Here is a 14,899-nt window from a genome sequence, read left to right on the forward strand (position 1 = left end):
ACCCCGAGCTCTGCAGCAGTTAGCATCCTTGCCAGTGCGGGAAAGAAGGTGCTGGCTGGGAAAAGATGCATTTAACATCCCCCTTCCCCAAATATATCACAGTCTACAAGCTAATTCTGCTCAAAAACATGACAGCTCTGAAGACGAGACGAACACAACAGTGGTGTGCCACGTGTTCCGCCTAGCAAACTTTTAGTAAAATCTCTTACGCTGCCATGCGCTGTCATTTGTCATCTTACGAAATACGCGTTCTGTGGGGAACGGTTTCAGAACACTTTACTGGCATTTGCTCTTTCAGGTGATACATGCCTAATTTGGGTTCGCGGTGTTATTAATTAGCTGGGTTATGCAGATTCTGTGCCGATGCTTCTGAAAGTCATAGACAACTGAACCCTGATTTTTTGCCTTTCAGGCTGAAGTTGTGAAAAAAGAAGCGAAGAAAGAGGAATCAGGCAAAGGAAGGTATGCCTTTCAAGTATTTAAGGGTGGTTTTAATTTATCTATATTGTTCATGGAACGCATATCCAAGGCCGAGCAGATTGCTGAGCCATCTCTCTAACCAAGCTTGATGAGAAGGCCTGCTGTGAGATCCATCAGCTCTTCCCTGCTGTTACTTCTTTGAGCTTTTGTGTGTTCTGTGTGTGCGGGACGTGTAGCGTACTGCTGTAGAGCTGTCACGTTTGTGATTTCTTTGAAATCCGGGGCTTTCGAAGAACGTGGACAAAGGGGGTGAAATCCTGTTTTCTGTGTAGTTCATTGAGTTACTATTGTTCTACTAATCACGGCCAGGATTTTACCACAGGTCCTGGAAAGTGTGTTTGGAAATACATGTGGGTAAGACAATTTTTTGTTGTGTTTAACCGTGAAGTGATAGCTTTATTTCATCCCACAGCGCTTTCCTCTGTCAGAGCACCTGGCTCTATTGTTTCTGTTTCCAAACGCTAAAAATAAACTGAAACTTCCTTGTATAACTTACTAAGATTAACTTCATGCTGTGATACAGGTCCCTTGAATTGATTTAAAAAAAAGTTTAGATGCTCTATTAACATCAGAACCTAGAAATGGGAAATGGTGGTTTTGGTATGTTCCATTTAAAATTGTTTTACGGACATTGCTTGTAGTAAAATTTCTAATTGTGGAGTAACTATTTGTTGGTTTTAGAGTCTTGACTATGTTGTTGTTTGTTTTGTTTTTTTTTTTTTAATAAATGGATAGATCATTATAAGAGTTCTTGTTAAAGATGACTTAAAACACCTTCTGTCACTCAAATCCATATTTCTGGATAAGTTTTATCATTTAAAAAAACCCCAAAACACACAAAACCAAACCAAAACAAAAAAAAAAGCCAAAAAAACCCAAACAAAACTGTGTAATCATGGTCCTAAACTTCAAATTCAAGTAATGCCATTGTACTGTCATGGACTGTTACTATATTTCCAAAACCTGTTTCTTTCAGAAGTCAAGTGAGGCACTCCTAATTCAAGGAAACTTCTACTCAGGCCCTAGGCAATTTTGGAAGCATTTAGTTTCTAAACTGTCTCTGACTGGCACGTTGGCAGACATGCAGGTAGCCTTTTTGATTCCAGACTGGTGGGCTTTAGCTAGCGGTGGTAATTAATCAAAAGAAGCGCTTCTTACGTGAATCCCAGCCACTGCCCAGCATCCTGCTGTGGCTGGTGAACAGATGGGAAAACGGACGTTTTTCCCTACAAATAAAGCTATGCACCTTCTCCTTGTCTGAAGCAACTGTTTTCTCCTCGTAAGCTTTTGTGACCTGACCGGTTATTGAGTTATGTTTTATAAGAAGCAGAAAAATATCTTGTTACATATGGGAAGACCTTGTCGCGTGTTTCTGGGGAGGGAAGGAGTAGCAGAACCTGGGGAGCAGAAGGGACTGCCCTCTTGGTTGTCTGGGATGATGAGGTGATCTTGAAAAGACTCTGGGATGGTTCTGGAAGTTCGGTTGTCGTCCAGCCCGAGTAGGTAGGTCATCTAGCCTTGTGGCTGAGGTGACCGACGTGCTGACGTGAATGCCTCTGCTCTTTTCAAAGATGCTGATGCGTTTTGTTGGGATTTGTTTTCTTCAGCTAAATTAGCTTGAAACTCTTCTTGGCCAGGTTAAGAATCAAGGACTATTCTGCTGCTCCTTTTAATCCTGAGCTGACGTGTAGGAAGCAGGTTGTGTCTCCATCGTGACACAGCCTCTGCGCTGGCATTTCTAGGACTGAACTCTCCAAGCCTTTCCCTCGCTAGCTCAGGCAGCAATGGCTGCGTATGGCAGCCAATGCAGGGACGTGCTGTGCAGAAACCGAGCACCAGCTATTGTTGGTTTCACCCTTTACGCTAACTTCTGTGCAGGAAATCTGTCTTGCAGGTCTACATGCTGTTTCTTTCCCAATGCCTACCAGGTCTTCTAAGCGTTACTTCAAGCACCTTGATGCTTCGTCAGGCTCACTCATTTTTATCTCTGCACGTTACCGCGTCTGCAGAGCTCTCCTTCCACTGCTTCACGGTCTGGTTTGAATCTATCAGTGTATTTTGGAGGCCACCACAATGGTCTTTCTTTGTGGGAGGCACAGAGCGGGTGTTGGCATGAAAGGAGGCATAAAGTCCTGAGGATTCAGAGACTAACGTCTCATTTGAACTGCGTAGAGGATAATACACGTGTGCTACTCGCTGTAAGCTGTGTAGTTAGTGTATGGTTCCAGTGTTCACTGACACTTTTCCATTCCCTGCAAAAAAGGTATAAACAGAGGCCGTGGGGTACAGTTTAGAAAGGCATTAGAGCTTGTGTTTAATTAGGCTTTCTACGCATCGGTGAGAAACCTGGGCTTTCAGAGCTCTGACTGATCCAGGTAATGTTTTGCTACGCAGACACGTGAGGCACAAATCTCGGTGGCCTGTAGGATGCTCAAATAGAAAGTTAACTGAAATAATTTTTGCTTTTGGAACACAATGTTTAATCGATATCAAAATATCTTCTGTGTTGTGACTGAGTAAACTGATACAGCGGCATAAAAAGCAGATCAGCCCTGACTGCTTAGCCACTCATGAGGCACGCTTACCCCAAAACCTTTGCAAGTAACCAGTTTAAATTGATTACAGGTCTGAGACGCCTGTTAGAGATGAGCGTGATGTTGGAATGAGCAAGCTTGCTTTTCTTTCATAAGACTTCAGTTACTGTGAGTTGAGCCGCTCGGGCTCTGAAGGGGATTCCCAGCATTTTGTGGGGCACGGCGGGGAGCACGCACACTCCATCGCTCCTGCGAGCTCTGCCTGCCAAGCCGCAAAATGCTGCCGGCCTGCCGCTTTGCTAGGGGAGGAGTGCCCTCATGGCGTGCTGCAAGTATCCATCTGATACGTAGTCATGACACATTACATCTCTGCCAATTTTAAATTGGTGCTGTGAAAGATTTTGAAGCAGAATTCATATCCCTTCTTCTCTCTCCTCTCGCGTTTTGTTGCAGCAGAGGACAGTGCCCTCGGGTCCGGAGGAAACCTTCGAGATTGGTGTTTTTGTTGTGCTTGCATAGCACAGATGTTAGCTCAGTTTGCCTGTTTTCATCTTTCTGTTGACTCCATGTATTGTGTCTTCGTCTCGTTAACCCTCGCATCTGGCCACTTCAAGACTTAACGTTTTTGTCAGCGCTGAGTTCCATTTGCTCTAGCCTTCCATTTTCTTGCTCACATCATGCTAGGAGTATTACTGAAACGGCAGACTCCTCTGCTCTTTTTTATTTTCATGAGGTTCTATACAAATGTGCACCCTTTCTTCATATACATAGGTTCTGAGAAACGATAGCGCAGGCTGCTCCATTGTGCATAACCACTGATTAATTATGTGTGTTTGCTGCTTTTGTGTTTGTTTCGACACTTAACGAGATTGTCAGCATTGGTATTTCGGCACCTTTCCATCTAGAGATGCGCGAGGTGTTGGGATGCTCGTTTTCTCGAGCTTTGTGGGAAAAGGGGCGCAGACATCTCTAGTTTCAGTGTCTCCCAAGATCATCTACGGAGGATTCTTTCTTTCAGAGAAGGATAATGCACTTACTGTAACTCCAGTTCTCTGAAAAGCGCTATCCTCTGCATTGTCATCTTGGGCTTTGTTATCCTGGGAGCTGACAGTGGGATTAAACAGTGAAAACAGAGCCTGGCCAACAGGAGCCTCTGTGCACGTACTGGGTTCCCTGCTATTGTGCGAGGTCAATGCAATTTAAAACCAAAGCAACCCCTCCCTCCCCCCAAACCTGAACCCCCCAAAATTAACAAACTTCAGACTCCCAGCTACTGGAAGAGTTCTCTAGGTTGGTGACTGCAGAGTCTGCTGTCTTCAAACATAACAAAACTCTGGTAATTCCTTTATACAGGGAGACTGAAGCTTTGTTTTCGCTGTGTATGTGCTTCCACTGTCTGCCTTGCATCAGGGGATCTAAATTTTAGGAGTTCATGCCAGCGCTCGGGTCACAGGGCGCATCCGCAGTGAGTGCTACCTTGAGAGGTCTGACTACAAGTAATGTAATGCGAAGTGTAAGAGGCTTGCGGTACTGAGGTGGATTAAAGAGAAGCATAACACTAATCAGCTATTCGCCTCAATGTTTTTAACCGTTTTAACACTGATAGGCTAGATTTCCAAATGCTAAGCACTAATGCATCAGGAAAGCCCCCACCATTGGCGTCAAGAGGTTACTGGTAACTGTAGAATTCTCAACATAGTTTGATTTCTTCTGTTTTTTTTAAATGCATTTAGCTCTGGCTTGAAAAAATATCCAGAGGGATCAGGAGTGGTGCAAACAGCAGCTGCTAATCCTCGAGTAGAGCCTAGTGTGGCAAAGAAAGAACCCATTTCCATCTCTAATGTCAAAGACGAGATGTCAGCAGTACAGATAGAGCCCTCTGAGTCCCATCTTGAAAGAGCAGTAAGGGAGTCTGCTCCAAGACTGGCAGAAACGTCTGTGGAGAAAGTGGGCGCTGGAGTTGAAGCTGCTGCGGCATCTATCAAATCCGCTGCTACCGAATCATCTGAAGCCAAGTCAGAAGAGGTGCTGCTGCCGCCTTCCAGCGCGGAGAAAGAAGAGGCAGTCAAAGATAATACTGAACCACAGTTGTTTGAATCGGCTGTTGTATCCGCATCAGAGAAGGAGATTAAAGAGAAAGATGAAGAGTTGTCTGCTCCTGCCATTGAACGACCAGAAGAATTGTCCGATGCGGGCAAGGCTGAAGACGTGCCATCAGACCGTGCTGTGAAGCTGGCAGCAGGGGATATGACAGGGGCCGTCCCTGAAGCGGTTCCCCCTGATCCTGATGCAGCTTCAGTGGGGATGGTGTCATCTGTTGTCACGCAGACAAACAAGTTGGATGCTCCTGAAAAAAATACCGTTTCTGATGCTGTGAAAACTGAACATAAAATGTCTGTAACTCCAATAACAGGGAAGAAACCTGTACTTAAAACCGCGGTGGCCGTGGAGAAGAAACTGGATGTAGCTGGAGCAGACACAGAGGTGAAACGAGAAGAGTCTGCGCTCAAAGTTGGAAGAGCTGCGGAGGGGAACCCTGAAAAACTTTTGATCAAGACTGGGGCAGAGACAGAGAAGAAACTTGAAAAATCTGTGACCAAGGTTGGGGCTGCTATGGAAGATGCTGCCAACGCTGTCAACGAGAACAACGAGGGAAGTTTAATCAAAGCCCATCAAAAGAAAGGGACAGGACCAGCAAAAACTGATGAAACCCACAAAGCAGTTACGTTAAACTCCTCTCTGTCTGTCAAGGAATCTTCCTCTGTTGGTAAAACGATTTTAAAGGCAGTGGTGTCTCTTCTGGATATATCAAAGTCAAGGGTTCCAGTACGGAGAAATGAGCCTTCCCTGTGTAAAGGAGGGGAGCAGAAAGCTCCCTCGAAGCCTGAGACCCGAGGCCAAGCAGCGGTGGAGAAGAAAATGGCATCAGAAGAAGAGGGTCATCTGCGACCTGGTGGCGGCCGATCAAGCCTGGGAGATGGCAGCGGCAAATGTAAAGTGAGCAGAAGTTCTGTTGTTGATGGAAAGGGAGGCAATGGGAGGAATTCATCTCAGCAAGAGAAGGACTCACGAGTGGAATCTAGGGCTAGTTCAAAACAGTCTCAAGAGGGAGAGAGTAGATCATCCAGCATGAAGAAAGACAACAGCAGCAATAAGGTGAGGAGGGCAGGAAGGCCGGTTCAGTGTGCCTGATCAGTAACTAACTCCATGCTTCTCTCAGATGTTGAGTATGGGACAATGAGATTATGTTCCCCTTCCCTTTTCCATAAGTCACTCAGCTGGTTTGGGCCAACAGACAAGTTGGAATAGCGAGATGGCGGGCAACCAGTTGCTTTTAGATGCAGCGTGTGCAACGCAAGTATGTAACTGGTTTGAAAATGCTACTTGGAAAAAATTGCAGGAAGGTATTTTTGAAGCGAATCTTTATTGAGTGTCATAACTTTATGTTCTTGGATTAGTTCTGAATGGGAATTAATAAGCTTTCTGTCCTTTTGTGAGCTGATATTTGCTTTGTCAAGTCCTGCACAGACACTGGTTACTGAAAAGAGGCTACTAAGCGAGGTATTACCTGTGACTTGTTGCTAGAGACTGTATGCCTGGACTCTACCGCTGACGGTTGGCTTAGTTCTGTATTTGCCAAGCATGTGATCAGAAGCAGCAATCTGGACAACTTTAAAAAAGTTCATTAAGGGAAAAAATAGCTGATTTTTTTTTTTTTTAATATTTATTTTTATTATTTTTTCTCTTGTGGACAGGTTAGTTGGCTTAACTGATTTCATGTGAACTTTTGTCTAATTTTGCAGGCTTCTGTTGGTGGCAATACTAAAACTTCAAAAAGCGGCTCTAGCAGCAGTGCGAAACAAAAGGAGGTAAGGATGTAACCATAAAGGAACTTAAAGTCAGATTGTCTTGGAAGTGCGTGTGTGTGTACTAAGAACCTTTAGCACCCTTCCCTACGGAATTTTTTGTATTACTGGTTGTTACAGGCTAGGGGCATAAAGCTGTAAAGTCAAGCCATTTGGAAGAGAAGCTTAATTCAGGAAGCGAGTGTTAAGAGGAGGTGTTTTTTGGTCTCGAGTATCGTTTATTTGAGAGAGAGAATTAATTCATTGGCTCTCCAGTTGCCTGCATGAGATCTTTATTCGTCACCACACTCGTGAGGAGAGGAAGGAAGGCTGAAGTCTTCTAGCTCTTTATTAATGATTTCATACCACAGGAGGGAGTCAGAACATCTCCAGCCATGGTACCTCTTCCATGCAGAGATATTTCCAGTGGGTTCTGCAGAGCAAGGATTACTGTACATTTTTGGTGCAGTGTTGGTTTGAAGAAGAGCTTGGGAGCCTGTAGGCTCAACTGCTAAAGAGTCTGCATTTTTACAGGAAGGTGAAGAGAGATACCCTCTCTCTCTTTTAGATAGCTTGGGCTTTGGGAAAGAAAAGCAGAAGGAAGGTAATAAAAATCCATATTGATGAGTTTGTAGCAGTAGTGTTAAAGGATCAAATCAAAGATCTACCAGGTAAGTGGTGGGTCCCTATGGAAAAGGGATTTCTGAGATAAAGGTGGAGACCTGAATCCTTTTATTAATCTTTAGCCACATAAACTTCCTGCATCACCAGCACAGTGCGCTTGTGAGGTTGACGGTAGCGATGGTAACAGAGGACACTTTCACATCTGATGTTCCAGATGTGTTTGATCCCCAAGAGGAAATTCTGCACCTCTGGAAGAATGTTTTGTAATGTCTATTACTTCTTATACCTTTATTCTTCACTGTTACGCAGCTGATAAGAACCAAGATCCGTGTTCTCCTCTTCATGGCAGAAAGAATACAGTAATGTTTGATTTCAGTTGAAATGTAACCAGATATTTCCTTTCTTTTTCTTCTCTGTGCCCACCTTGCATTAAATATTCCTCAAGCTTCTTCATCAGAATGTGGGTGGAGGCAGACGTTATTCCTAGTATTTCTTAGCTTTTTAAAAAAGAAAGGGAAGAGAAGGCATGTAGCCCTTGAAATAGGTCAACCCCAGATTACTTTTTCTGCTGGAGGATTCTTTTTAGTATTTCTTAGCTGCAGTGTTACTCTCTAACAGAGGAAACTTCATCTTGCCTTGGCCTTAAAGTTCTGCTTTGACAAGGGTTTTTTCACTCTTCTTGTGTAAGATACCGAGCGGTATTTGATGGTAGGATGAAATATTTTGCAAAAAAAAGATTGGGAATCATTCATTGAAGAAATTGAATACATAATTTGGGGTGCAATAGATAATTGGATGCGTTTTAATGTCTGAATTTATTAATAGACTTAAGTACCCATCTTATCCACCTTATCCTACCATCCTGATTATAAATGCACAGCTATTTTACAGTGAACAAAGTATAACGCTCTGTTCCAAAAACATGACTGCTGTCTATTCAAATAACCTAAAAGTAATTTGGGTTAATTCACTCTTGCATTAAATTCATACGTCTTCATCCAGATGTTCTCAGCTACACATGGCATTAAATTGCTGCTAATTCTTTCCAGTGGTCCTCGAATAAATTGTGCGAGCCCTGACAAAAGCTGGCATGGTCAAACTGCAAGGGAGGAGGAGTTTTAGGTGCAAGACACGCTCCAGTAAGAGCATGCCACTGACCGAGGAGAAATAGAAAGGGTCAGGCTCTGCCATCTTAAACATAAAAATACAAAGGCATTCGCCAGAAAGCTGGAGCTTGCCCCCTGGCCCCTAATGAGGTATGGCTGGCACAGGAGGAGCAGCAAGTCTGCCAGAGCGTCTGTGGGGCTAGTGAGGCCTTAACAAAAGGAGAAAATGATCCTCTTGTACGTGTTGGTTATAGAGGAACGTGGGGAGGTTCCAGCACTGGGAGCCCTTTCCTGGGCTGGAGCGTAGGGCCATGGGAGAGCCTCTGAAACGGAGAGGTTTGTCAGGAGATTGGAACCAAAGAGGCACGATGGAACAGGGCGTAGTCATCAGGACACACAATGATTTTGCTGCATCGAAACATCTGATGTAGTCTCCTGTTTTTGTAGCAGCGGCCAACAGCATATGCTTAGGGAAGAGAATGAGGTACGACACAAAATAATAGTATTTTTGAAGGATACTCTGGAGGTATTCAGATTTTCCCTAGTCTTCCTGCAAGTGAGTGCAAAAATATGCATGAGTATTCAGGGCATTGGCCCAGTTCTTTTAATAGACATAGATTTTGTCTAGTCATCCGCTGTGTTTTTGCAAAATGCTTTGGGTTTCTGAATTAAATCCGCTTACCTAACACAAATGCTGATAATGAAAACTCTTCCACATGACACCGAAGGTCTGAAATTTTTCTACCCTTAAGTCAAGTTGCCTCCCCCCCCCCCCCCTTCAGCCAGGTTCAGTGTGTAGATATTTTTTCACGAGGCACCCTGCGGATGGAGGTGTTTGTGTCACTGGGCAAATGATAAAACTTTGTTATAGTCACATTTTTACACTCCCTAGGAAGAAGAGCTGTTTCCATTTAACCTGGATGAATTCGTTACTGTGGATGAGGTCGTAGAGGAAATCGAGTCTCCCGTTAAAACACGGCGAAATCCACCGAGGGGAAAGAGAAAAGATGGTGCTAAAACCAACTCCTCTTCTGAGCCTAGTTCTAAGAGAAGGAAAGGGAAAAGCTCCGTAGCACGCATTGCTGAAAGCGAACTCTCTTTTGTCACTTTGGATGAAATCGGTGAGGAGGAGGATGTGACTGCACAGCTAATGGGAGTCGCTCATTTAGAAGCCCTCAGTGACCCGCAGGGCCTGGTTGTAGTGGATGAAGTGATGGAAGAGGAAGAACTTATGTCCGAAGCAGTAAAGGATCCCCAGTCCCTTGTTACTTTGGATGAGATATCTGAACAGGAGGACCTTAGTTCGCATAAAGACATCCCTGGGTCTGTTTTTGAGGAGCAGGATTTGAAAGCCGAACCCTTGGTAACTGTAGATGAAATCGGTGAAGTAGAAGAGCTGCCCCTGAATGAACCTACGGACTTGAATATTGAGGATGTGCTGAAACAGAAGGAGGAGGATAAAGTGACTGCTGAGGATACTGGAGACTGCGCTTCCTCTCAGGTGCCTGATGATCCCAGTGCTTTAGTGACAGTGGATGAAATACAAGAGGACAATGAAGATAACCCTCTAGTGACTTTGGATGAAGTTAACGAAGATGAAGATGATTTTCTGGCTGATTTCGATCGCCTGAAAGAGGAACTAAACTTTGTTACGGTAGATGAAGTTGGAGAGGAGGATGAGGAAGAAGAAAATACTTTCCCAGGGAAAAATCTGAACGGGGATGAAGACGATGAAGATATTGTTGCCGTCGCAGGACCAGAAGAAGAAGAAATTGCTGCCATTGCAGGACCAGAAGAGGAGGACATTGTTGCTGTTGCAGGACCAGAAGAAATGGAAATTCTAGGAGATATGAGTCCGGAAGAAGAAATTATTGCCATCTCAAAGTCAAAAGGTAAGCAACCTCTCTTAGTTTCTGGAGGGGAAGTAGAAAATAAGATGCTTGACATCGGTGCCAAGCACAAAGAGATCCCTGTAGCAAATAGAGGAAGCTGAAAAACCCCAAATCTTCGACAAAGTTAATGAAAGAGATGCTGGGGAAAACCAGAGACTGAGCGTGAGCAGTGGCTTGCAGGTAGGGTATTTTATTAATGCATTTCACAATGCATCTTTCTTTTGATGTAAAAGTAAGCTGCGTATCGAATTGAAGTGTTGCATTTGGTGTTTATGATGGCTAAAATTGAGGAAAATAGTTTCTTTTCTTGCTTTTAACGCAAGGCCTGGTAAACTACCTAACACAGATTATTTATAGTCTGTAATTACAGGGCCAAACTTTATTAAGGTGAGTCAAATGAAATAGACACACAGATAGAAAGATGTAACAGCTTCCAGACCGGATCTAGAGGAAAAAATGTAGGAGAACATCTGTAGCATGGAATTAGCAAAGGGTTAAGAAAGTCTAACACAGAGCCAAGTAGGGAGAACTAAATATAACCCGCACACAAGCAGAGATTTGGCCAAAGCGTGGGTGAAGGCTCTACGTGATGCAGTCCGCCAGTCTCGAGCCTGCTTTCCGTCTCCGCTGAGGGAGCTGAGCGCTGACGCGGCACCTTTTGTTCTGATGTTTTGGAAAAGCTTTTCTCCCGTCTCAGGCTCATTGTGTAGCAGAGGCAACCCAAGTAGAGCAGATACGGAGGAGCTGCAGGAGCAGCAGATATCTCGCTTAAAACAGGGTGTTTGAAACTTCAGTTTCTGTAAACGTTAGGAAAGGGATTCGTTTACTTTATACACGCCCAAAAATATTTAAATATTATATATTGTTTTAATCTTGTTAATGCTATAGAACATAAGCTTCCCCATGACTAACAAAAGCATTTACTGAAAATGCAAAATATTTTCCATGTTCTATTAGCAAGTTAGCTGCAAGAAGACCTCTTAAAATATCCAAGCCCTCGAGCTGATTTCTGATCTAACTGGTAGCGGCAAATTATAATAAATGTATTTGATATGCACTAAATATGGTAAGATATTTACGGTGAGATACTCAGTCTGCTGAAACATCTAGGGGATGCGAGAGCGATGCTGTCTGCTGCGTTCCTTCGACAGCTTCCTGGGTTTTGTTATTAAGGGAAAGGATTTATTGTGTTAACCTTGCCTAGGACGTACTGGTATCTAGATTATTTGAACATAGAATTAGGAAGAAAACAGGTATTTTTGATGCGTGACTCTTCACCTGCCAGTTGGACTGCTTTGATGGTCTCAAAACCAAACACCTTGTTTGTCTTGTAATAGAGGAGACTCTGTCAAACTCCTCTTCTCCAGAAAAATCTTAAAATGTTGATTTTGATCTTTCCTTAGAGCTGGTTAATCCGATAACGTATTCGGTAGGCTTCGACTGGTTCTGTAACGAAGCTGAAATGCTGCTGTCGGACCTCGAGCTAGATTAATTCAAGAAAGCTTGGTAGCTTGTATGATAAAGAAGTTGAGATTTTTGTGATCGCAATCACAAAGCTGGTTTGAAGCTGCTGATAGGAGCTGTAGAGGAAGGCAGCTGAGAGCGGCGGCGGCACTTCTGTGAAGAGTGCCGTGTGGTCGAGAGCGCTTCTGGAGTCGTTCCCCGCAGAGCCCGGGCTGTGTTTGGAAGTCTTGCCCGTGAGATTGATGTCAGGAGTTCCTGAAAATTGCTCTATGGAAAGACCAAACCGGATAGTGTAGAAAACAGCGAGGGCCATAGAGATGGTGGTTGTTTCAGGCAGTAACGAGCCATTACGGCTACGTATAGAGTACCTTTAAACAGCGGATACCTGTGTTTAACGTGCGTTTATGGCCTCCAGGAGATCAGCTGGGCTCAGGAGATAAAGAACCAGAGTCTAAGCGGAAGAAAATGGCTTCTTCAGATGCATCAAAGACGCCGAGTACTCCAAAAGGTAAAAACAAAAAAACCCACCCCAAATGCTCCGTGCTTTTCTTGCTGGATTATGGCTCTCTTGCCTGTTTGAAAATGCCTCCTTTGCCTCATTACCACATTTACCTTTGAAGTCATGGCCCATAATTTGTGTTTTTATCTTGGCTCCTACATGTGCACGTTGAACGAGTTTCTGCTGTTGGCTTAATAGCAGCAGCAAAGTTGAAAGTTCTTTTTTTCCTAAAATTTAATATACGAATATAGGCTAATTTATTCGTAATTAGTGCAGTGTAATATCTACCTACTGTTCTAATCCTGTTATGAGTTTTATTACCAACTTCCTCTCAATGTATAGAAATGAAGGAACTGCTTACATGGTTTTCAAAAATGTGTGTGTGTGTATATACATATATTCCAAGATCGTCATCTAAAATACTTTTACATAAAACTACTGATAACGCTTGAACTGTAAAAGAAGTTGCTCAGAAAATATGGATCCTTGCCTGATGGCTTGTGTAATATTCCCTCTGACAGAAAATGCTTGCATAACGCCCTGCAAGACAGAGGTTAAACTTGGCAAATGAGTTGTATATAAAGTACTTTAGGGCCAAAAGACGCTGAGCTTCAGATGCAGAAGGTCAGTTGTCCTCTTGACAGAAAAGTACGTGTCGTTCTCTGTTTATTGGAGCTGGGGCAGGTGACCAACTTGGATTAGAAGCCTGATTTTTTTGAATACTGAAAAAATGTAACTAACTTCCTTCCAGTAATAACCAATTGTACAGATTTGGCTAAAGGAATCTGATTTATTTTATTTTTTTTTTTTATAAAGCTGTGTTTTGTTAAGAGGATGTTTTAAAGCTGTGTTTTGTTAACGTTAATGCTGTGTGCTGTCTCTTCAGATTTGGATTACCTAGTTCCAAAGGCAGGCTTCTTCTGTCAGATCTGCTCGCTGTTCTACGCAGATGAAACGTCTGTGAAAAATCACTGCAAGACAGCGCTTCATCAGCAAAACATGGAGGTAATGCTGAAGCTTCTCCAAAGACACAGGGTGAAAAGAATATTGTTCTAAAAATGTTTTGCTTTAACGAGTGCTAATAATTTCCTAGTGGCATAGGGAGCTCGTATTAATACTTCAAGGGGTTTTAGTTTTAAACTCGGACACAGATACTATTAAATTGCTCAAGCTCATCACCTACCTGAAGCCTTCCTTCCCTTGGAAGGCGTGGAGACAGCTGTCATGTTCCCTTCATTTTTAAGAAGCGTTTTTTAGAAACTATGCAGTGTCGTGTCTGAAAGCATGGTTTGGTCAGATTGCCTGGCTTGCTGAAACTGCAGACAGGCTAAAATATCTTGGACATATAAAATGACCAGAAGGTCAGTTTGGCAGCCGGAAAACTTAAGTTTGGGGTCAGTTTGGCAGCCAGAAACTTTAAGTTTGGGGTCAGAACTCCCCCCAGCTGGTGCCGGCTGGCAAGGACACGGCGTGTACCCGGCTGGGGGGAAAAGCAGCCCCTTCCTGCGCGAGGTGCTGATGTGAGGGGTAGAAGACTGGGAAGATACTTAGCGAGGTAGACTTCTGTAAGGTGGGCGTAATGAATACGCAGCCCGCAGTGAATATTGAATAACTGTTTACTATTTCGTGACCAGACACAGGTGCCCCGTCGTCACATGAAATCCTGACACCTAATATTTTGCCACATTCCGCTCGGGAGCTTCACCTCTCGGTGACTGCGTGTGTGTCGGTTTGTGAGCAAAACTTTTTGGAGTGTTTTTTGGTACAGATCACACGTTACCAGTACAAGGCTGACTTTTGGCCGATGCATTTATGAAACCTGCACTGTTTTTTAGAGCGTGATCTTGTCGCGGACTGAGGAATAACGTAGCGGTATCTTTTCACTGCCTACCCTTATTTCTACAGAAGTTCATGGCCAAGCAGAAGAATGAGGATAACGATGGGGAAGAGCGGAGTTCAAGGTGATCGGAGGAAAGAAGAATTCTTTCAGTGAATTAAACTTAGGGTCCAGTCAATTTTGTGTATTTTGTTATGATTTAATTTGTAATTTTGTTCCAGAAACAAGCATTCATGTTGTATAAATTTGAGCTCAGTATAGAGAGACTAAAAGAAAAACGTACGGTGGCTTTGACTTGTATATCAAATCATCTGACTCGGAGGAGACTTCTTTTACAAGTGTCGACATGAAATAAATGTTCTTACTGTATAGTTAACACCAGGGGATTGTGTTTGGTGTGATTTATTGTGTTTCGTTAACTCTGGATCACACCAGAGACTATGAGGGAGTTCATTCCGGAGATCTCTCTCTGGTGCCGCTCTGCGGAGCTCTCGGCAGGTGAAATTTCATGTGCTGCATATGCTCCGTACTGCCCCGAAGCAGAGACCCCCACGGTAAAGATCGTGGTCGCCCTGTGGATTGTTATCCTCCCTTTAGCCACCTTTTTCCCGATGGCCT

At 43.6% G+C, this 14,899-nt stretch overlaps 1 protein-coding gene across 1 annotated transcript in view; it reads left to right on the forward strand.

The window, feature by feature from the left end:
* Positions 1-14,662, forward strand: part of ZNF638 (zinc finger protein 638) — a 63,639-nt gene extending 48,977 nt beyond the window's left edge. Inside the window, exons 20-26 of the mRNA XM_075499420.1 lie at positions 413-462; positions 4,748-6,170; positions 6,818-6,883; positions 9,482-10,481; positions 12,361-12,453; positions 13,331-13,449; positions 14,350-14,662. Of these exons, the coding sequence (XP_075355535.1) occupies positions 413-462; positions 4,748-6,170; positions 6,818-6,883; positions 9,482-10,481; positions 12,361-12,453; positions 13,331-13,449; positions 14,350-14,409 (2,811 nt within the window). The 3' untranslated portion in view covers positions 14,410-14,662. The remainder of the gene's footprint in view (positions 1-412; positions 463-4,747; positions 6,171-6,817; positions 6,884-9,481; positions 10,482-12,360; positions 12,454-13,330; positions 13,450-14,349) is intronic.
* The last annotated feature ends 237 nt before the right edge of the window (positions 14,663-14,899 follow it).

Source organism: Mycteria americana, chromosome 4 (genome assembly GCF_035582795.1).
Source record: "Mycteria americana isolate JAX WOST 10 ecotype Jacksonville Zoo and Gardens chromosome 4, USCA_MyAme_1.0, whole genome shotgun sequence".
In the NCBI taxonomy this organism is placed as follows: Eukaryota; Metazoa; Chordata; class Aves; order Ciconiiformes; family Ciconiidae; genus Mycteria; species Mycteria americana.